The 23,260-nt window shown below is 40.7% G+C and overlaps 1 protein-coding gene across 5 annotated transcripts in view; it reads right to left on the bottom strand.

Annotated features, from left to right (window-relative positions):
- Positions 1 to 23,260, bottom strand: part of KALRN (kalirin RhoGEF kinase) — a gene marked incomplete at its 5' end in the record, with an annotated part of 522,231 nt that overhangs the window by 22,649 nt on the left and 476,322 nt on the right. For 4 of the 5 annotated variants that reach the window (XM_080620947.1, XM_080620949.1, XM_080620948.1 and 1 more), the window contains 13 exons: positions 816 to 875; positions 2,231 to 2,354; positions 5,614 to 5,861; positions 6,721 to 6,959; positions 11,143 to 11,314; positions 14,840 to 15,025; positions 15,922 to 15,999; positions 16,327 to 16,377; positions 17,436 to 17,528; positions 18,314 to 18,400; positions 18,970 to 19,039; positions 21,549 to 21,652; positions 22,901 to 22,967. In XM_080620947.1, coding sequence (XP_080477073.1) covers positions 816 to 875; positions 2,231 to 2,354; positions 5,614 to 5,861; positions 6,721 to 6,959; positions 11,143 to 11,314; positions 14,840 to 15,025; positions 15,922 to 15,999; positions 16,327 to 16,377; positions 17,436 to 17,528; positions 18,314 to 18,400; positions 18,970 to 19,039; positions 21,549 to 21,652; positions 22,901 to 22,967 — 1,579 coding nt within the window. Of the gene's footprint in view, positions 1 to 815; positions 876 to 2,230; positions 2,355 to 4,391; positions 5,862 to 6,720; positions 6,960 to 11,142; positions 11,315 to 14,839; positions 15,026 to 15,921; positions 16,000 to 16,326; positions 16,378 to 17,435; positions 17,529 to 18,313; positions 18,401 to 18,969; positions 19,040 to 21,548; positions 21,653 to 22,900; positions 22,968 to 23,260 lie in introns of those variants that run through there. The other variant, XM_080620950.1, reaches the window with a different exon arrangement.

The following is a 23,260-nucleotide window of genomic DNA, read 5'->3' as shown; positions in this document are numbered from 1 at the left end:
CTCTGAACCTTGTCCTAGCCTCTTTCAGTAAGAAGCTCTTTAAGCCCTGGTACAATGTACAGAAACACTTGGTGTGTGGTCACTATATGCAGAAAAAAAGGGATCCTGCAACATATTAAGTGCGAAGAACCAGATATATAACTTTTGATGATTTTAATCCTTTAGGTTCTCTCAACAAGGCATGTCTCGGTCACTCCACTAGAACTGGTGGTTTCACACTAGAAGAAAAGAGTAGTGCAACATATCATAATTTGGGTCCACTTATCTGCATCAGCCTTGTCTGTGATACAGGTACACTCATGTAACCAGTTTTACCATTCTCTTTCTGTACCTTTATAGAACTACCATTTCCCACCCAGACAGGAGAGAAAAGAGATGTCTTTTCTGGTCTTCTAGATAATTTAAATTATTAGTTGGGTTCAATGATATTTGCTCCAGTGATTTATAACAGAAGCCTGACAAGCAGCTCAGCACGTATTGCCAGGGCAAGGGGTGTTCAGAAAGCTGCTATGTTTATCAGCAGTTGACATGCATGCACTCTTGCTTCACTGAATGAGATCCCAGGTGGGAAACAGAGACTGAGGGTGGCTATGTAAGCCTCCAGCTCAGAAGGAGTTTGTTCCTCCACTGCTCCCACCACGAAGGCAGCCCAGATTCCTGGCAAAACCAGAACTGGTGCTCTGTGTGACTCACACTTAATTGGCACCTATGTCCACAAGCAAAACAGACCCACCAGCTCCCCCTTCAACAAAGGCATTTCAAAATGGGCACATGTTCTTGGAAAAAAAACATATTACAAAGATGATAGTCTCTACCTCCATGCTAGTATTGGGGTCAAGGTCATCACACTCTGATTCCTCTGAGCTGTTTGTCTCCTTGTTTGGCAGCATGAAGAGGAAGAAAGAGAACAAGAGATTAGAAGAGAGATTGGTTAGACAGGGCAGAGCATCACACGAGTTGTGAGCAGCACGGAAATGGGTAACAGTACAGAAAATGCTCTTATAAAATCAAACAAAACCCAAACTGACAACAAAACAAGGGAAGCAAAGGCAAAGACATGCTTTTGCCAGAGAAGCAGCAGGGAATCTGCAGGTCATACAGGTAGTAAAAACAGCGAGGAAGCAATGGGAGGAAGAACTGGCCACCATGCTGGAGCAGCTGCTTCCCTCAGGCCCAGTCCTTCCCCGACTGGTGGCAGAGCTGCAGGGCGGGGGTGCAGTGGGTGCCAGGGCACCTGGGTTGCGGTGGCAGGGTTCCTCCCTTTGCACATGCCAGGACTAATTCACTAGGCTTACAAGACTGGAAAGCCTCTGCAAAGGAAAACACTTAATCACGGGCTGTCCTGGAAAGGGGTGGATCCAAAGGACATGCTCAAGTGCTTTCCTGAATCAAGGCTGGACTTTGATTGTGTCAAAATCACAAGTGTTTGCTTGCCTCTGCTGGGGAAAGCCCCAGATTTGTCCTGAGCAGGCCTCATGGTCACTTTATAGGGATGGATCCTCTGAATTGGAGCACAGTAGTCAGGCACCCAGAGCAGAAGAGGGAGCTTAACCCCACAGTTCTCAACCTTTTCCATACTGGGAGATCTCAGAGAAAGACAGACAGACACACACGCACACACACAGACACACACAAGACCCTCTCCTGGCAAGACAGATTCACCATCTCTGCACCGTCCAATAATATGGAAAGAAAAGGTCACTGAGACCATCTCCCCAGACCAAAAATCTTCAGCATCTTGAGGCTGAGAACCACTTATCTTCACATGTGGTGAAACACTGGCCTAAACAAAACTCATCTACTTCTTCCCATCCCTGCAGCTGCTCTGATGGAGCTGTAAGATTGGGCTAGATCAGAGGTCAGTAAATCACTACTGCGCCAATTTTAAGAACAGTTATTTAACGATATGTACTGTTGTTTTTTAATGAAGATTACTTACTTGCATGTGGGATGCCAGGAAAAAAGAAAATGAAAAACAAAGGCTGCATTTTATCTTGCATGCAAAAATCCTGCTAAAATGGATACTACAAAAAAGAAAAAAAAAAAAACAAAAAAAACCCCAAAACCCCCAAAAAACCTAAAGTGGAAAAAATCCCCAAACACAAAAAAACCCACAAAAACCAAACTCAAAATCACTGCCCCCTCTCCTCTCTCAGGAGAGGATGCTACAGGGGGTGAAAAGGATGGGAAGCAGGAGAGCAGCACACATCTTTCAGATGGCCTTACTCACTTTAACTGAGACTTTGTTCCCCAGAATATCCTTGGATTTACGTGGCCCATTGGCTTCATTTTTGCCACTGCTCTCCTTTTCCGCCCGCTTTCTCATGCGCAGGGTATGCCATGAACATGACTTCCTGTTGTACCAAAAAACGCAGCAATCAAACAGCAAATCATAGCAGGAAGGAAGTATTTGGAAAGGGGAACCAGCATCCACATTTGCAATTACTGCAATTCCCTAGGAGGTGAAAGCCACCGGCAACACGCCTATCTCAATCTGAGCAATGAGAGTTGAAGTTAAAAACCAAACCAAACAGTTCTGCGAAGCAGATGCTGTGCCACGCTTGCTGTTTAAATGTATGGAGCAGAAAAAAAAAAGGTCCATGATGGAAGCAGGCAACTAGAACTTGGTCATCTGTTGTCTTGCATGGCCACAAATAGAAATTGATTTTATTTTGGTACAGTTAAAAGGCCAATTTGGTCCTCAGTCTTGTTGGTTAAAAGCAGGAAATGTAAATACAGGAGAATGGTCTTAATAGGTTACTTGGTAGAGCAAATTAAAAAAAAATCAGAAATTCAAGGCTTTGCTTCCTATATGTTGCTCAGAACATGAATAGCTCAACAAACAGGAGCTACATGATTAAATTTCCAAGAGATAAGTAATTTCCTAGAACGACAAACTGTGCTGTGCCTCTCAAGACCAATAACTTCCCACTTGATTTTGCCAATTCAGTTAGAGAGGACATCAGTCAGTTCATGGGTTTTGGATAGCATCACAGCAGGCATGAATTCCAGTACATTTTTCTGCCCTCATTGCTGCTCTCACAACCTTACTCTTGGAAAAAACAGTAATAGACCATGTCGCCCTTTGTAAGAGCAATGCTGTGTTGACAACAGAAATTGCATATCAAGCAGACGTAAAAAACTCAAGAAAAAAAAAAAACAGTTCTCAATACGGATTTCATTTGGTTTAAATAGTGGACAAGTTGGGAGAGATTTGGGAAAGGGGTATGTTGTCCAAAGCAGAAAGCTCTCAAAACAGCAGTGCAATGATCCAGGTTCAAAGCATCTGCCCACCTTTAAGTCATGCAAATTTGATTTGCATGTTTAAGCTCAATGTTTGGCACGTCATGTCTACAGTACCTTGATACATTTTACATAGCAAGTTGCATGTAATCCAACGATCACCTGCGATGCCAATAAAACGCAGTATGTTAGCAAGGTAGGACTCAAAGGATGCCCCACACACCGACGCTCCCCTGTGAACACTGCATCTGATTTGTAAGAGGTTTTTGGTTATACTTCAGCACCTGGTGGGAGCTGTACAGTAGCTCAAATTAAGCAAAAAAAAAAAAAAAACCAAAACAAAAAAGTAAACTAATGGAGCTGGCTGCCATTGACACAAGACTGAACTGGGTCATACAGACTGCTTTTGCAACCAGGATTAGTGTCTCCACTCAAAAAGCTGGCACGGGCAGTCATGTTTGAGCACAAGGAGCACCAGAGCACCCTGCACATCTCAGCCAGACTGGGAGTGCTCTGTGGTATTTGGGTGTTACTGGAGGAGGTCCAAATTAGACGTGCAGAGAAGGCGAAGTTATCCAGCAGTGCAGGACTGTTATGTTTTCCTTTAAGATATGGTAACAGTCAAAGATGTGGCTGGTGGCCTCCCTGACCTATAGGTGAATAATACATTGTGCCAGCACTACTGAATTGACCACATACTTTGTCTACAGTATTTGTCAACAGAAGAAACAGTTTTATTACTCATACTAATTAGTGAATATGATCTGGCAGACTAGACAGGGCTGAGGGTAACACCAGCTCCAGGTTGTTTGTACCCATAGGACTTCTATTATTCAAGCATCTTTTTTGTTTCAGGATTGTTCTAGCTGTTTGAGTATGAAAACATGATTTAAGACTTTAAATCTCACTGCAGTAAGAAAGAGGGAAGGCCAATGCATGTGTCTTTCAATTTTGTTATGCCTTCCTGGCCACCATTCATCCAACTACATAATTTGACACAGAATTTGACTGCACAGGTGCATGAAATCAGTGTCTTCACCAGGAGCCTGGTGCCGTGGGGGAATCTAAGGGTGCATAGCTGCATATTGTGGTTAGAGAGGAACCTGGGAATGGCCGTGGCGGGTGTGCAAGAGACGTGCTAAGCAATTCCTCTGCCTTAACATGCAATTCATTGTAGCATTCACTACTGAATGACTGGTAAAATCATGATTTCTCTTATCTGAAACTGCAGCAGAGATCAAGTTATTGTTTTTAGTGAATCCGTCAGAAAATCTTTCCTTGTGTTCAATTCTGCACCTCATGGTAATCGTGTAAGGTAACAAAATTTGTAGCATACATCATGCATTACCATCTAGTTATTTTAGATGTTAAAAGAAATCAACAGGTATTACTGAAAAGAGGGTTGTACCTTCTGTGTTTAATACCAAAAAACCACTTTCTTGCATTAGTCATTTCAGACTGACAAATCTCTAAAAATCAGAAAAGAAAAATATATATCCACACATTTGTTAAATAAACAACAAAATGTTATAAACAACAACAACAACAAAAAAAAGAAATAACAAAACCAAACCAAAACCAAAAAAGGGTCAAACTAGCTCTTTTACCTCATTAAAACATGCTCATGGTGAAAATTTATTTTACATATTTAAAATAGTACATTTAAAATTAGTTACATTACAGGTACAATGATGAACATTGCGACTATCCATTATATTGCACAACCTGACTTCATCAATCTGTTTCTTTACTTTTTTTTTTCTTTTCTTTTTAAATAGTGCAAAATCCTTTATACAGGAATGTACTTGTTTGGGGGTCTTGCAAACAAAAAATATATTACAAAAGTTACTGCGAACAGAAAAAAAACAAACCAAACCAAACCAAAATAATAATAATAAAAAAAAGATACAAGCTGTACAAGGAAATTGCCATAGACAACAAAATCTCTCCTCCTTGAGAAGCGAACCTCAGTCCAACACGGGGCCTGGATTTTTTTTGTGTTTCTTTTCTTGCTAGATGCTGTTATAACCAATATATAGATTAGTAACTTAATACAACATAAATATAAGTCCAGTCCAAGCAGGTCCATGTTGGTGTAAAATGTTGTAATGTAAAACACATCTTTAACCGTCTATGGTTTTATTTCTCTTCAAAGTATAAACAAAACCCCACAAAATGAAAATAAGCAAAACCCGAGCTATCCACCATGGCTGCCCAATGCTGCGGGTTGACCACTCAGCTTGTTCCAATGGCACTGTTGATAAAAATCAGCAGGAATTCCCTACCATTTGGGTTTGTTTATTTTGATTTATTATTTCTCTTTCCTCAAAAATCCACACAGTGCTCCCAGCGAAGCCAACAAGCACTTACTTGATGCTTCCGTCGCTATTATCTGTAGTGGATTTAGTGAGAGGAGCCAAGATATTGCCGGGGATCCATCCTTCAGCAGCTGGAGAGTGGTCATTTGCAGGCTGGTACACCAGGAACATGTTCTGCTGGTTGACAGCAAGGATCTGAACCACCTCTCCTTGATTCACACAGATCTCATCCTCTTTCAGTGCATAGTAATCTTTAATCACCACCATGGAAGAGGTCCCATTGCACCCTCCCAAATCAGTCTGTGGAAATGGACACAACAGAAACCGGTGAGCAGCTGGTGCTGAGGAACCTGACTTTTCCAGCAGCAATCCCTCTAACTTCATTTCCAGCCTAACTGTAACTGGGTTAAAAATACAAAACACTCAAAGTTCACATCGGTAGAAAGTGATTTTAAGGATCTGAAAGGCAGCAGTAATCTGATACAAAGCAGACTCCTATTTCATATTAGACTGCACAGCTGCGAGTGACGATGCCCCAGCCGTGTTCTCATTTGTATGGTGTTACAGATGAACCATTTGTGCTGAGACAAATGGGAGGAAAGACAAACGAAGGCTCAATGTTAGAAGCCAAATGAATAATCACACATCTCATGATCTTAAATATAGGTCATATTGGAACGTGGCTTTGGTCAACAGCAAGCAGCAGCAGGATCCAAACAGTGCTGATGGCTACTGACTCTGGCAGTTTGTGTGCACTGCACAGGCACTCAAATTATAACCTTCAACTAGCACCCTGCAAACTGTTACGTGGGAAAAGGTCTAACCTCTTCTACACCACCAGAGTAGACCTCTTCAGGAATGGGTGGTTAATGGATATTAGAGAAGTCTGAATGTTGCTGCTGCGAGTACTGCAAATGGATATTGAGTGCACCAAGTCTGCAAACACAGTGGCTCTGTCTCCATTTCCCAGCTGAAGAACCACCCATCTGAATGCCAGAGCTTTTGCAGTCTGTTTAATTCCAAATCACATTTTACACCATTGCTTCAGTATGTTGATTCCTGTTGACCTGGTTAGCTGATAATTAAAGCTAACTTTACAGATGGTCTATGATATAAGAAATGGGCTATAAGATCATGTTTTATCAGATGAGCTCAGTACCTTGCTTTGTTCATAGTTGTCTCCGGGCTGTGAGTGTTCGTACCCTGTGCTGCCGTTGGAGGTAGATATCTTCAGGGGTGGAAGAGATGGGTTACGGCTTGTAGCCTTCAAAGGCTTCTCTGACCCTACTGGAACAGAAGAATAGGGTCTGCTGTTGGGCTGAGGGACCCTACCGGTCTGGGGCCTCAGCACTGCTGAGCTACTTTCTTTGCGTTGGTACTCTATGGGAGACTGTAGCGCTGCAAAAGAGGACAAGAATTAGCTGTATGCTTTCAATGACATTGCAAGGCAAAGGGCTGCAGAACAGACACATGAACTGCAAACCAAACTAACAGGAAATGCCACCCATGGAAGCATTTGGTGTGTTCATGGCTAGACAGGATACAAGCATGTTACACTGTACTGCATGTGACCTGAACACAGTACTCCATGCTACTGCAATGAACAACTTCTCTAACCAACACAGTGGGCTAAAATACTTGCCACTAGAGCATACATAGAATCATAAAATAGTTAGGGTTGGAAAAGACCTTAAAATTATCTAATTCCAACCCCTGTGCCATGGGGAGGGACACCTCACACTAGACCATGTCGCCTAAGGCTCTGCACACCCTGGCCTTGAACACTACCAGGGATGGAGTGTAATTGCATTAATTTTCTTTGAAATAACAAATAACTCACATCCTGTAGTCAAAATAAATGAAAGCCTGGATAAAAGATGCGCAGCTTATTTACAGTGAATTTTGCTATCATCAGAAAACCCCAGTCCGGACTCTTTTAAGTTCCAGTTGCATATTCCCAAGAGAGTGTAACTACTAAGTACTCTGCAGAAATAAGGCACTGCAACTTGGCTCTCTGTGTACTTTCTATATTAACTACTTTGGTTCAAGGAAACTGCTGGAAATGACCAGTAAGTGCGAAAGTATAGATGGTATAAAGACATTAATCCTGGCAGTACAGACCTCTCCAGAAAACACCCACAAGCAACACTAAACAACTTCATAAGCCTTTAGAAAAAGAAGTTTGCTTGTGACAGTGTACTTTTCATAGCCATGCAAAGAGTTTATGCTGGGAGAAGGATAAAAATGCAGGAAGAAAAAATTTTTATGTTTGAAGGTGAAGGGATCAGGGCTGGGACTGAATGGGAAAATGGGCAGATTTGCTAGGTCCAGACTACCATCCCCAGACCTATGAGTTTGGTTTTTTGTATGTTATGTGGCTTTAATGGATGATATATAGTCAGTTAATACTGTGTACGTGCACCAGACTGAACCTACTGGAATGCAGAGAGACTAGTCTAGCAAGAGGCAGACGGAGGGCCTAGTGTCACAGCATCAGCCTAACCAGGGAACCACAACAGAAGGAATGTCTTTCACAACAAGACGAAAAGGAAAGAAAAACAGAAAGGCTCAATACCACACAGCATACTCTCTAGCATTCGCCTTCCAGGGAAAGGCAGGACTACTCCAACAAGGAATCACTCAATACTAAAGAACAGAGACTAGAAAAAAAAGAATAAATCAAGGAGGGTGCCATATTACCATTCTCTTCAAAAGGACACAAACATAGACCTATAGCAATCCAGAAGATTACTTGACTCCAAAATCTACACAGTGACTCTTAACACAAAAGTGCTTTGTATTTATGCCACAGTGGCTACCACTGTAACTCAGTCACCTCAGCTGCAGCTGAAAATGGTTTGGTCCTGCTGCAGATCAGGCACAGAGTAAAAGGAAGGCTGGGGAGAACTCTGACAATGGTTTTGACAGCGATGGTGACAATATTCTAGTATATACAGTAGATTAGGCTGCAAGATCTTTAGCAGTAAGATCTTAATGAATATTTATTAATCTATCTGCAAACAATCTATCCTACTCAGTGCTTTTAAAGGGTATTTAGTCAAGTGTTCACTTTAACTACTAATTCCACCATAAACTATCACAGCGAGGGCTGGCTTCCAGCCTCCTGTTCAATATCTGTTAGCATTCTTACAAGCTTCTAGCAAAAATCAGTGTCCACACACTTGTGTGCTCTCTTTCTCTCTCAAAAGCCCCCACAAAAGATGATTTTTATAAAGGTACAGTTCAATGGCATTTTCCTTATGAAATACAACCATCAGTGATGTATTCTCTTTACAGCTTGCTTGCTAAAGCAAAGTGAAAGAACAGTCCCTACAGTCAATCATTTGGTGCACAGTTTGTTTCTCAAGCTCAGCAGCTTTAGCTTGTCCAAGGAAAAATATGAAAAGTTTGAATATTACAGTGGAATTGCACCAGGTTTTACATTCATGAACTGTGGATGCAAATACTATGCTCTGTACGTGGTGCCATACTCTATACAGTTTCCCTGTTGAAGAGAGAAAATCAGAGACAGCTTGGGCAAGAAATCACAGGGTATATTTTGTTATTAAGTTTATGCAGCATGGGCTCAGTGTGGATTTAATATGATTTTAAAGGCAGAAAACATCTGCTTTAATGAAATGCAAAGCTAAAGAACATATTTAAAGATTAGTCAGCCTCAATAAGATTACATCCTAAAAGCCATTTAAATTGTTCTGGACTGGAAAGGCTCTACCGGATGCAATATCATTTTTTTGGATTTTATTTATAGGTTTAAAAGTGAATCCTTAAGCCTATGTTTTAATATAAATCTATTTCTACTTCTAGCTTTAGAGATACTGACGATTATGTTCCTAACCCATCATATTCTTTGCCGGCCTCACAGATGATAGGCTAAATAGGGCTTATGAAGATGCTTCGGTAGAAAAAGCGGTTCACAGGGCAGCAATTTCTGGTAGGATAAAAATAATGAGTAAGAAAGATGTGGAAGGGAGAGAAAACCCCTGCAGTGGTGTCTGTGGAGTTCTCACAGTGTCTACAAAAATTTCTGTAGCTAACCATTAGTGGAACTTATTTTTATTCCAGTAATCCTTCATTTAAAGCCAAGTGCACTGATACAAAACCAGCAAGTTTTGGTACCAAATGGCCAAACTGGAGAATTTGAGACTGTTCATCTCACCAAAGTATTTAAGGAATCATTTTACAAGTGGTTGTATGATGACCTTTCTATTGCAAGTCACAAAACCCCAATATCAAGTCTTGGAATCATGGGTGAAATGCTGTTTCCCTTCTCAGCTCAGCCACAGTTTTTTTAGCTGTCACAAACAGCTTTTGCATGCCACCCTTTCCCAGTTAACTTCTGGAAAGTAAAACTAAGCTGAATTAAAATTTAAAAAACCTCCATGCTGAAGAAAAGGGAACCTTTGTTTTGATGTGAACTGAGAGAGTGTCTTCAGATTTTGCAACAGAAAAATCCACAAAACCGAACACCAAAAGCCAAAATTCAAAAAAGCTACCAGAACGTGCCAAGCCAAAACATTCTGATTAAAAAAAAAAAAAAAGCTTCATTATTGAACATGTATTAAGCTTTTAAATACAGGACTCTTTTCTAATACAAGATCTGTAAAAAAAAAGGCTGTTTTGAAATTAATAGTGCAAAACAACTTTGGAACCATCCGAAGTAATTATTCCCACTTAAACAAAAGGGATACTATGTTTAGATTTTTTTCTCTTGTTTTGGTTCCCCCTCTTTCCTCATCCAGTCATGAGCAAGAACAAACTAAAATTGTTGACTGAATTTGAGTCCTTTGCATTTTCAAAATACACACTTCTGTAGATAATGTGTGCTTTTTTATTTGTTCTTGGGGATAAGCCCTGCTCTGAGTAAGTGGCAGACACTGTGTAGATACAATGGCAATCTGCCTTTGATATGGCCTTGGGAAGGGATTAGATTCAAAATCTAGAATGGAAAGCACCAGGTGATACAGCCCTGCAAACCCCAGCATTTTTGAAGAATCTTGCACAAAAGTACTTCCAAAGGGACATTACTGATGGAGGAACTTGACACCTGAACATGAACCTGACTGATAACATGAGCAGCAACTGCACAGGGAACCACAATCTTTTTAAGCAGGCAGCAGACAGGCTGGCAAAAACAGTCCATGAGATGCTGCTAAAGAAACCAGGCCAGAGTGACCTGCGGTCTTTAACGCAAGATGAGGTCCAGCAGCTTCTCAGGGTGGGCTCCAGGGCTACACAGCAGTTCAGGTTAGCCCAGCCCTCCTCCCATGATTCACCTTCTCACCAGGCAAACCTGGCATGCAGGACCTCTGCACAGCGGCACTGAGGTAGCCTCTTTCCAAAGACCAGCTGTAAGTTACGATGCTTTCCCATGTATACTGTGGATACCACTTGACTCAGTGCTTAGTGACAGGCACACTGGGCTCTGTTTTTTTCCTTTATGAAAAATTGCTGAATATTTTTCTCAAAAAAAGCAAACAAAGACACAAAGATTCCATACCCCACTCAGTGTCACAGTTCGGGAAACAGAGCAAAATCATGAAAAAGAGCAAAATGTACATACCATTTAGGAAATCTCTCTGTGTGTCCAGAACCTGGTTGATGTCCTGTACCCAAGCTTGCTGAATTTCTGGATTAGCTGCCTGTAAAATGACTCTGTCTGATGTTTCCCGGCTCATTAGAGCAAACTTGCAGGGATCATTGTCCACATTTTCTTCAATGATAAGGTAGTTCATCTGAAACAAGCCAAGGTAAGCATGTTACATGGAGCATGAGTTAACATCAATCAAGAATCAGAATAAAATTGTTGTGAAAAGTTCCTGAAAATAACTGAGTCCAATAACAGACTGTCAGATCATCATCAGAAGAATTTGCCTCATTTAGATTTAGGCAGATAGATCTTAAATACGATGCTTAATATGACAGAGGTACTAGACATGCGCCTCCCTTGTCTTGAATTACAACTTCTGTTTTAAGGTAACAGACCTGACTGATGCGCTAAAAATATACTGTAACCCATAAATACAGTTAAAACGTTCGTATTAAGATGTTAATAAAGTCTAACATTCCTCCAATTTAAGTAAGTGTTTACATTTCTTATCCTCCACGGGAAAGAAAGTCTCAGTCATCAGAGTATTTTAAAAATTGAATGGGCTGTGCACAGGGATATACCAAGAAAAAAACAAACCCAGCAATTCTCCCTTGATGCTTGAAAAGACCTTCTTCTTTCTAGCAGATTTCAGTCACCTGTGCACAACCACTTCACTTGACTGCAGTCACAGATACTCTTTCTGGAAATCTCATGGATGGCAATTTCAGCTGATGTCCTGCCCCGTGAGCCCTCTGTTTAAGTGCACCCATAACTTTAGCTTTTCCTAAGCTACTTATATCTATGATAGTAAACAAGAATAGGTTGCTGCAGCCTTTCAAAAAAAGACTTCATATCAAAAGTAGACAGCTCCAAAGACTAAGGCAATAACATCCCTCTAGAAGTCTATCTCCAGTTGCTCTAAATATCTGTCAAGGTATGGAGAGATTCACTCCACATCTGAACACTGCCCCGTGTTCAAACTGCAAGATGGAAGGAACCTCTTCCTTCTTTCCTGAGGGTCTCTGTGAAGTCAGAGGGACATGCAGGAACTCCTCTGACATGAGGTCAAGGAAAGAGACAGACAGTGAGCCTGGACAATGCCCTTCCTCTTGTTCTGAGCTTTTGCTCCTTTGATTGATAGCCAAAGCAAGCAAGTCAATCCTGGCATGACTCCAGGAAAAAGACGACTCGTAGGTTACAGTCCCTAACCCATTTGCGTCTCAGGGAGGTGCATTTGCCAAGGCTACACACTTAGGTGTTTACAGAGTCTGAAAGGTATCCAACTGAGAAGCATCTAAGAAAGGATGTGCAATTTCTGAATGCTAACTACCTCAGTGCATGAAGAAAGGTTCTTTGCTAATGTAGGACATCATGCTAAAGCTTCTGTCATAATTTGAGTGTGACTAGACTTTGGAGAACAATATTTGGAAGCCTCATCTCCCTGACCAGAATGGCTGCATCTGAAGCCATGTGTACTTCTTACTCTAACGGAGACACCTCAGTGCTTAGCAGTGGCTCTGACACAAAAGAAAGAAATGGAATCTCTTGTGCTGGCTAGGTCCTTCTGCTGTGTCGGAGGACGCGACCAGCAGGGAAACAGCCTCCTTCTCTCAGGAAGTGTCTCCAAGAGAACTGGACAACCATGACTGCAGATGGTATCCCAGCTAGCCAGAGATGGCTAGTCAGTACTGACAACTACCACAAAGAGGCATTCAACCTGCCCAGCAGGATCTTGTCAGCACTTGAACCAAGGTCAAAGAAACTTGGTCTTAGCTGACAGCATAAAAAACCTCCTCAAAATCTGTCCCATGAACTCAGACCAGATGCAATTTCTGGATGACTACTTGTAGGGCAGGGTTATGAAAGACAGGTGATGAGGCAGCTTGTTTATGTGACACCTTTGGACAAAGTGCTTCTTGCTAGAGAATCACCCAGCTGAGGCTGAGGCTCCACTGCAAGATGAAGACACCCAGGGCACAGACAGGAGGAGAATGGTCCTGCTCCACTGCAGGCCACAGCTCATCTCTGTGGGAAATCATGGGAGAAATGCAAAAGCAGCCAGAAGCTGAAGTGGGGGCTGAGAGGCAGGGTGTGAGAGCTGCCAGCACGCAGACTCCACACTGCAATGGGGCAGATGCACATGGAGCCACAGGGGATCCCACACTTGCCGCAGGAACTCAATAGGAGAACAAGCTGTTTGCCAAATGGAAGAAAAGAGGAGCCGGAAAATTATCACACAAAAATTTTAAGCTCAGGCAATGAGAACAACATTACTTTCATAGGCTGTTTAAGTAGAAAAGCAACTCATACCCTTGAGGCAAGCTCATTTTATTGACATTAGGAGAGATTTATTTTTCTCTCTTTATCTACAATATACAATTGAGGGATTGTTTCCTGCAGATAAAAGCCTCATTGTTATACATACAATAAACTGAAGAAAAAATTATTAAGATTATTTCCATCTCCAACTTTAATAATGATTTAAATCAGCAGTAAGATAAAATCAAAGGTGATAATCTAAATCAAGATGATTTTTTATTTGTATACTTTAGGTTTTTTTCCTTTATAGCTTATTATTTGGTTGGAAACTCTGAAATATACTGACTTGCAAATGGATATAGGCTTTTCAGTAAATGCTGCCATTTCTGTCAACCAAGATGTCCTCATTTCAGTAAATACGCTGTTTATCATAGATTTGTTTAGTTATACACGGTTAATATGCATTATTTCACCTGATAATGTTCTCTTCTCTTTCATATTAATGTACCATTTAAAATTTAGAGCAAACGCAATGCATTCTCCCACATCTTTTTTTTTAACCAATCTGGTGGTTAAAATCAATCCCAGACTGCTTTCTCAGCTTTGAACAATCAAGACATTCAAATGAAACAGTGGCTTTGCTCTTTCTGCAGGCACAGCAAAGGCTGTTCTACCAGGAGTGCAGCATTCACTTACCTTCACTTACCATTTCAGAGGTTAACTTTGCATTTGTCAAACAAGAATTAAACCCCTTAAATAAACAAGTTAAGTATTTTCCCTGGTTACTTTCAGTTTTTACTTTTAGTCCCAGCCCCATAATGTGGAAAGATTATTTAAAACCAAAATTAGTTTCTTAAAACTTTCTTTATAGTTTAGCTGGCTTTATGATTTTCACAGCTGCATTTTTAGAACTATGTGTGGCTTTGTTTGGTTTTGAAATAGTTCTGTCTTCTTGCAACATTCACATCTGTATTAAGAGCCCTCCCTTATATGGCAGAGTATTTCCTGTAATGTCTCATAGAGGCTTAGTATTTACTTACAATTTGGCCTAAGATGACTGTTTCGGATACTACACCTTCTCCTACCTTTTACGATCATGCTTAAATCAACAACTGTATACTTCCTTTGACTACTACAGGCTTTTGTAGTAATATTTGCTAACTCAGAGCTACGAATGATGGAGGACCTGCCCTGACTGTTCCTTGTAAAAATCACGCAGTAAATTTAGACACCCAGTGTTTTATTTGAAGATGGTCTTAAACAGCTTCTGATCCACTGAAATGTAAATGCAAATGTTTTCTGCAAATTGTTGTCCACCTATGACAGGATGGACCAATCTCAGCATAGAAAAGTGGCAAACTTACATGAACACCAAACAGAACATGCCTCTCCCTTCCTATATCTATCTTACCTTTATGCTTTTCTTGAACATGTAGCCTGGTGTTAAAGATCCTTTTCTAAGGAGTTCACTGAAGATAACTATTTGCTCAAAGAGAAACACCCTACGTTCCTTTGGTCGAGACTGAACTCCAGAATCCTGCTCTGTCACGTAGAAGGTGTCCTGCTGCAGCAGCTTTCCTTGAGCTGTCAGCTTGCCCTGAGAAGACATGGCACCAACATTACAAACCCTGACCCACCATGATCCTGCAAGACAATCTATGTTGCATGCAGTCCAAGTTTTCCAGGCAATACTGAATACCTGAGACGTATTTCCTTTAAGTTATCAAAGCAGCAATCTTGTAAATCTTGAAAATAACAGGTTTTCTTTGTTCTCATTGCTATTGATTGTGCATATAAAACCAAAAGCAAGAGATCTCAAGTAGACTGTTTTGTATACTTCATTTCAAACACCATTCCAATTATGTAGTTTGTTATTGTAGTGTCTTGGATTCCCTCTAGTCATGAGCTCTCCATCACTCCCTAAGCCAGTAGTCAATGACACAACACCTAAGGTACAGAGAAACAGGACCTACCTGTTTGCAGGAATGCTACAATGCATAAGATGGTAAGACAAACTTGACTTTATTTTGGAGATAAGACATCTCACAAACACTGCCAAAGTCTATTCTGGCTTAGTTACAAACCACAAGCTGTAACCTGTGGGATTATAACTCACAAGCCCCCTCCTGGATGTTGCCAAACTCAGAGGGAGCTGTTAACATGTCAATGCTAGGTTACCTTACTAATAGTCAGTGCAGTCTGGGTCACCACTTATTTTTCTCTGGCAATAGATACAAGAAGTTTAATTCAAGCTTGCTGAAGCTTTTACAGACCTCACATTTTGAATAAACAATAGATATATTGTCACAAGTTTAGAGTGAGAGGTATATCACCCCCACCTTCAAAACCTCACCAAAGGATGCAGCTCAGCACTGCAGAAGAACAAGCACTAGATAAACAGCCTGGTGTAGGTCAGATTGTAGAGACAATCATAGAAAGATAAAATACTTTTTCTTCCCTAGTTGTTATTATAAGCAGAATGCAAATTCATACCTCAAAGCCTTGGAGGCGGCCCAGGTTCATCATATCATTGCAACGTTTCGGTACAAGGCACATTAATTCAACCGCTTTCTGTTAAGGAAAAAGGATGTTGTGTTATTACAAGAGGATCAGAGGGTTTCTAAAAGCAAAGTGTCGAATAATGAACTTCAATAGTGTGATAGCATATTCATGGTGAGGCCCTCATGCACTGAGGATGTACAGTAGTCTCTAAAAGAGGATGGTGCACCTACAGTGCAGGACTGCACCTTCATCTTTTACTTCTGACAAGCTAAGAGAAATACCACGTTTAGAAAACCAGCAGGATCTTTAGCTATTGTCAAATACTGGAGTTTTCTTTCCTGCATATAAAGTGCCATTAGATAACATAGCCTTATTGTCCAGGACACGAAAATGTACCTCTATATCGGAGCACTCCAGACCAGCTTTTTCACTGTACCTCAGGAAGTCCTGGAGAAAACAGAAAGGTTTGCATTAAGGCACTTCAGAAAGAGAAAACAAAAGATGTTGAAAAAGGAAAAGCACATTCAGCATGAGATTTTCTGAGAAGGAACTGCTAATATTAATAAATTCATCTTCAGAGGTTGCTGAACGTTATAACCACTTTTGTAGATATGGAAGAGGGGTGTGGACGGTTACTGAAAACATCATAGTAAAAAGACAAAGCTGGGATTAGCCCTTGGGAATGCTTACTTGGTCCCTGTCTAAAGCCACAAGACCACACACACACACTTGAAGATTTTTCTTTTCCTTTTGGCATTTCAGGGAACATGCTGCTGTCTCTTTGCTAGTGTGCAATTACCAAACTGTGGACTGATGGTATCCTGCTTGAGACTAGCTCAAAAAAGAGAAGAAACCATCTCAGCACCCTGGTACTGCTGGAGGTTACAGGGTAGGGTTCAGACACACTTAATTTTAAATATTAGCTTGAGACCCTTAGGGATGAATTTTCAGAAATGCTGAATAATTGGCACTGTGGATAAGTCAGCAGAGGCCAGAGGGGTCACACTCCTTGGGAAAAAATTGCAGTGAGCACCTCAGGTTTTCAGACAGCAGAATATTCTGGAAATAAATTTCTTATGCTACTTTGAAGAGAGCTATTTAGAAATGGAGGCTATAGCATTTATTAGAAGCACACCATTCAGCACCAAAGACAGGCTTTATTAACACATCTTTACTGCAATTAAAAAAAACCCTAGTCTGCTCTGAAACTTTACAGTAAGAAAATTCCTATTTGAAGTTCACTCTTCCAGAAAAGAAAATCCAATAGAAAAAAAAAAAAGTTTTTATCATCCTAAATTGCAAACTGCTCCCACAGATGTCGCCCTCCTGCTCCCTGGACATTTTCCATGGGACTGTACCATTGTATGCCCATGTTTAAGCAGACTCCTCTTTTCTCTTAATTTGATTAAGTTCCTCCTCATTTAAAACTAAGGCTAACATAAAATAACAGGATTTAATTCAAAATGCAGACTATAGTTTAGTCCAAACCGTATCTTTCCACTCACCTTGAGAAGAAGCTGATATTTAGTTATTCTTTGAATGGGTTTGATCAGAAAGTCACTGATGGTTAGCCGCTGGCTTATTTCCTGTTGAACCTCCTAAAAATTAAGGATTAAAATCAATTGCAAACAATCACAGAGTGAGACAGAGAACATGATAAAATATCTTAGCAGAGACTTACTTCCACAGCAAGCTGGTCTGTTCTTAATCTTTTGTTTGCAAGAGGGAATTTTAGAGGATTTAAAAATCTGGCATATCCTATTTAGGCAAGGACTGGGTAAAAGTCATGACCAAGCTGGAAGGCATTGGAAAGCACAAGGTCCCTTCCCACTTTGAGCTGACTGAGCAGGACTGCAAGGTCTGGAGACTACTTTTTCCATTGCAGTGGGGATTAGTTCACAGACAAGTCCTGCAGAGCCGGCCTCATGCCCTTGGGTGAAACGAAACATCTTTCCCTTGTTAAACTAACTTCTTTCATATTAATATCTAAATGTGCCTAGTCCAAAGATTTTCTGAAACAGACAAGGTTATTGGGAATTTATGAGAGGCACCATCCAGCTCCAACAACTTTTAGCTCCTCCCTGTTTATAGACTACAAATTAAAAAGTCTCGGTTTATTCTGGAGAGATATCAAGGCAGTTGCGGCACTCTGAAGGCCACAGACAGTTAGTACTGGATTAAATATTTATTATTAATTAACAATATGAAAATTTGAAATAGATCAAACAATAACATTTTTTCTCCATAGCAGAGACTTTAGCAGCACATGCAGTACCAAATCTTCTACAGCTTGCTTTCAACAAACCCCACAGGTTATAGAACAGTCTACTTGACTAGGACTCCCAGCTGAAAGTAGCAGTAACGTATAATGAGCCATGCTTACCTCAAAGTATGCCTCATACTCAGCTACTATATATTCAGATCGTGGCTTGTTTTGGCAATATACCACATACATGTGCAATCTCCGCTCCTATGAAAGCAAGAGGCACAGCAGCCTGGTGAGATATTGGCTATCGTCTGTTCTGCTATTAAAAGCTGGCAGAAAGTTGCTATGATCTTCTGCTTGATCTTCCTTATTTTTTGTTTAATCAAAGATTTAGTTTGCTGAAGTAGGAAAGGTAAATTGGTAACTGGTTATGTTCTCTACTTCTGCACCTTAGGCAAGGCGAGGTTCCCAGAGGGGTAGCCAGTTAGAGATGTCATCCCCACACTGGTAGGTCTGAACTTTCCTAGAGCTGTACTCTAGCTAATATCACATGAACATGTCAATCATGGCATTTCGCAAGTACCTGCCGTAATTATATTTTGGCAGATGGTCTGTGGCCACATCAATTTTTCCCCCAAATAAGAAGTCTGCAAGAAGGCAATGATTAATGCTTTTAGTTCAATCCAGCTGCTCACTGAAGATGCATAACTATAGGGATACTTAAGTTTAGACACATAAAAATATCAAGTTGACACAAACAGATGTTTTTGGAAATAAGTCATCACGCTCTAGGTGACAATTATACCAGTGATAGGTAACAAAATAAAACTTACATGCTTAATAAAAAGCTGTGCTAAACGGTCAGGTTCTTGAAGACATTTTTCTAGTTCAGCCAGGAAAAAGCTGAAAAAAAATATCAACGTTTAAGAATACTTCTTTAGGTCATACCAGCAGCAAGCTAGTAGTCCTTCAGATATATCGGTGCAAATTTAGCTAGAGTATTCAATAATAAATGAGAAGATAAGCTCGGCTTCAGCCCTTAATGGTGAGATTTCTAAAACATTAGATGAGAGCTGTGAAATGTGGAGGTCTTGCCTTGCAAGCTATCTGCTGTTCTTTACTATTACAGTAGTTTCAGTTTTCAAGAATTGCCAATTACTTTCTAGTTGCTTCCATTCACTGACAACTCCCAAAGTAAAATTTTTCCAAAATGTTTGTGAAAACTCAACTGAGGCTTTACCAGGAGTTCTTAGTCGCACGAACATATTTGGAGTACTGGTCAATGTGAAAGAGATGTAGAAGTTTCTTCTTGAATAAACAAATCAACATGGTTTTGCTGGTAGAGTTTTGGTATGTTCTGGTTTTTCAATGTTTTTCAGTATATTACTAACAGTAATGTACTGTAATTCATAACAGTAATTCATAAATACTGTCTCTATCTTGACCTGCCCTTTGGGGATGTAATTCATTCTAGCTTGAATGTCATTCCTTATCAAGAATATACTGCAATGCCTAAAAGTGAGGTAAAAGCAGCTAAACTGAACTTAAAGAGATACCGGTAGGTTTTTCTAACTGGTAGGCAAATCTTGACAACCTCCCTTTCCACGATTATCCTCCTTTTTCACTGCAGGATTTCTGTCACAAATGCCTCCATTGATTTGCTACAGTAGCCAGACTTGGTGAGAGGACATGCCTTCAATGGTCTGGTCCCAAGAAATCACAGAACCTCAAAAAAAGATGCATATTGGACAGCTGTGCCAGCTACACATCCCTATTGCTACCATCAGATACAGCTGCTTCCGTAACTCAATCCTCCATAAATGTTAAATTCATCTGCATTTAAACAGACTTTTTGACCCAGATATGCAGAACTAAAAATAGGGAATCACTCCCTGTGTGTTACAGAAAACTCCTATCATCGCACTTAAACAATGAGTGGCACTGGTGAAATCACTCTGTTGCTGGTATCAATCTGATATATGGTGAAGCTTTTTCTGACTTTTTTTTTTTTTTGTGCTCACAGGGCATTTGTCAGAACATACGGAGAGGCCCAAGCCATGAAATAAGCACCTGTGAGACACATGATGGGAAAAATACTGTTTCTTGCATAAGGGAAATGTCTAGAGCTGAAGATCCAGTCCATTGCTCAAGTCTTCACGTGCATGCTGAAATTCTAGTTAGCTGGATCTGTAGAGTATTTCTGAGTGTCAGAGTTGAAATGATAACCATATTGTCCATAAGCAACATAGCTGTTCTTAAAGTTACAGGGAAAATGGTCCAGGGTTTGAAATAAGCCTTGTGTTTCCCACAGCTTTTTGAAAGCTGTTTGTATGAGTAAGGAACAGAGTTCCTAAGTCAGACTCAGATGCATCAACTAGGCCAAAGCATGTCAGGGTTTTCATGTGAGAAGTATCTTGAAGGTATTCAAGGCCAGGCTGGATAGGGCTTTGAGCAACCCGGTCTAGTGGAAAGCGTCCCTGCCTGTGGCAGGAAGGGTGGAACTAGATGATCTTTAAGGTCGCTTCGAACCCAAATCAGGCTATGATTCTATGATTTACATTTTATCACCATACTAGCCAAATATTACTGGTATGGTCTCCCTCATGGATCCTATCAGCCACATATGAAGATGTTCATACTGCTGAGAACAATAAGACAGAGGAAATAAACGATGTCTTTCCAGCATTGCTACTGCTCATCAGAGGGATGAATTGAAGCTACTTCTGTGACCCAAGAAACACAATCAGGCAGCCTCAGTAGCTTTTCTGAGGATCCAGCAACTCTCTGGGAGCCAGCTCAGGAGCTGTGGATGGACCACAGTGATATCTCTCTTGGCCTCATGTGGCTCTCTAGCAAGAAATGGCAGAGCCGTTGGCAGCACAGCACTGACACAGAGCAGACTCTCTTGTGTATAACATTTTTGTCACACTGACCAGCACTCCTGGCATGGTGTTTCAGCCAGCATAAAGCTGTATCTGTGATCAGAGACAGCATGAAAAACACTCTTCTGTGAAGCCAGGCAGTGCAAAGCTATAGCCCATCAGTTTTTTTCACTGGGAGAAATGATTATATGTAGGACCAACGCTTTGTGTCATGCAGTTGTGCCAGTTTTGGTTGGGTAGACAAAGCCCTATACTGGGATCTAGTGTGTTGTGAAACTGTGGCTAAAAGAACATGAATTAGAACACATTCTCAGGAGTCAAGGTAGCCATGATTTGTGAAGCTATTAAGCAGCACTTACAAACCAACAGAGATCATTTAAAGTGAGGCAACGTCCTCTGGAAGTTCAGCCCTGAATGACCTGCTGATGTTCAATTAAAAGCAGCTTAGACATACAGACATCATATACCCCAATCCTTTATGGATGAGTGGCTAGAAAGGTGCTTAAAAAGGAACTAAACAAAAAACTTACTCTTTGTGCCAGTCATAGATCTGGTGAATATTGCCAAATACAATCTTGTCTTTCCCCTTCATATCCTCAGAAACTCCCTTTTCTTCTATCCTCTTCATGAAGCCCTTTAGGATTAATGACCAGTGATTAGTAAAGGGTTCGTTTGAAGGGGGGAGCATAATTACACTCTTTTCAAAGAAGCAAAAGTTTAAGGTCAGGGTTTTTTAAACTGAAAACACTTAAAATACCCTTTGTATAATTTAAAACCAGAAACCCATCTAGATACCTTTAAATTACACAGTTTGCTTAAAATGGAACTTTAAAGGATTTATTCTGAATACCTACAATACTTATACAAACTGTTACTAGATGTCATTGAAAGTGAAAAGTGCAATTAGAAAATAAAAGTTAAACAAAAGTAGCTTATCAAGCTCTTGGCTTCTCTAGAAGAGAAGAGGAAGAAGACAGACTCTGTACAGAGTTCTTCTATTCATCACCAGGAGTATTTTGTCGGAGCACAAAACCAAACAGAAAGTTTAAAGAGCCACGCAAACAGGATTTGTCCCACCTCCTCAGAGTTTATTTATATGCCTTTAGAGTACTGGAGCCCAGGTTTGCCAGTGGTTTTCAAGTTTGGAAGCTGTTGAAAATCACTGTTAGATAGGCTGATAATTCTCCCTGGACTAGTGAATGCCAAAATCATAGCTGAAAGCCCATTTTAATCATATGCCTCCAGTTCTGAGTCCCTGCTGGGAAAAAAACTGGACCCTGTATGTGAGTTGGCTCTGACAGATGATTGCTAGGGACCAGCCAGGTCTTTACAAGCTGAAGCTTAAAAGACTTTTTTTCAACAGAAAAAACACCCAAACCCAAACTATTTTATCTCAATTTGGTTTTGGGTTTGGTTTTATTTTTACAAAACAAAACACCACAGTTGCACTTCAGCACAGATCCAAACCCAGCTTCTGCAAATGTACTTTAGTACAGGTGCAAACTCAAGTAAAGTACGTGTTACCGTTACTCAATGTGACAGCAAGAAAAGGCACACAGTAAGTGGTAGGAGCATAAGTTATTCTCCACCACTGCCATCCAGGCTGCATTATGGCAGAAAGAGTTTGTCACAAGTAGGGTAGCCAAGAAAAACCTTTGCACACTGGAGTTGAAACCTAAAACACAACATTTGTTAGATGGAAACAAAATAGCTTCCAAAAGTATTTCTTCTTGTTTCTGTCAACATGAGAAGGGGACCATGGAAGCAGAGTGCAAAATAAAGCAGTTTGTTTCTCATGCTGTACTTTTTGTTGTTGTCACTTGTCAGCATGGTGCTTTTTAGTGGGAAAACATTTTGCACAGAAGGGTTTGCTTCAGCTCACCTCCACAACAGTTCCCAAGTCTTTGACGTAGTCTTTTTCAGTCTGTACGAGCTCATTTAAGACAAACCTAAATTAAAACAGAAAACACACATATTTGACCCTATTCCTTGATGTTACTGTTTGCTCCTCTTATCACATATTATCTCTCATGAAACCCTATCATCATCCAGGCCACATAACACAAATCACTCTTCTCTCACTTACAGCTCAGTGGAATGGAAATGACAAAAACATCACATTTCAGGTCAGAGTTCCAATTCTCTTAACCACTCTTTCCTCCTATCCCTCTTCCCCCCCCACATCCCAGGATGCTGCAAGAGCAGCAGCACAACCATCTGCCTGTACTACCTCTTCTCACTC

This window comes from Psittacula echo (genome assembly GCF_963264785.1).
Source record: "Psittacula echo genome assembly, chromosome: 6".
Lineage (NCBI taxonomy): Eukaryota > Metazoa > Chordata > Aves > Psittaciformes > Psittacidae > Psittacula > Psittacula echo.
The sequence above is the reverse complement of the archived record's forward strand: the minus strand, read 5'-3'. Positions and strand labels throughout refer to the sequence as shown.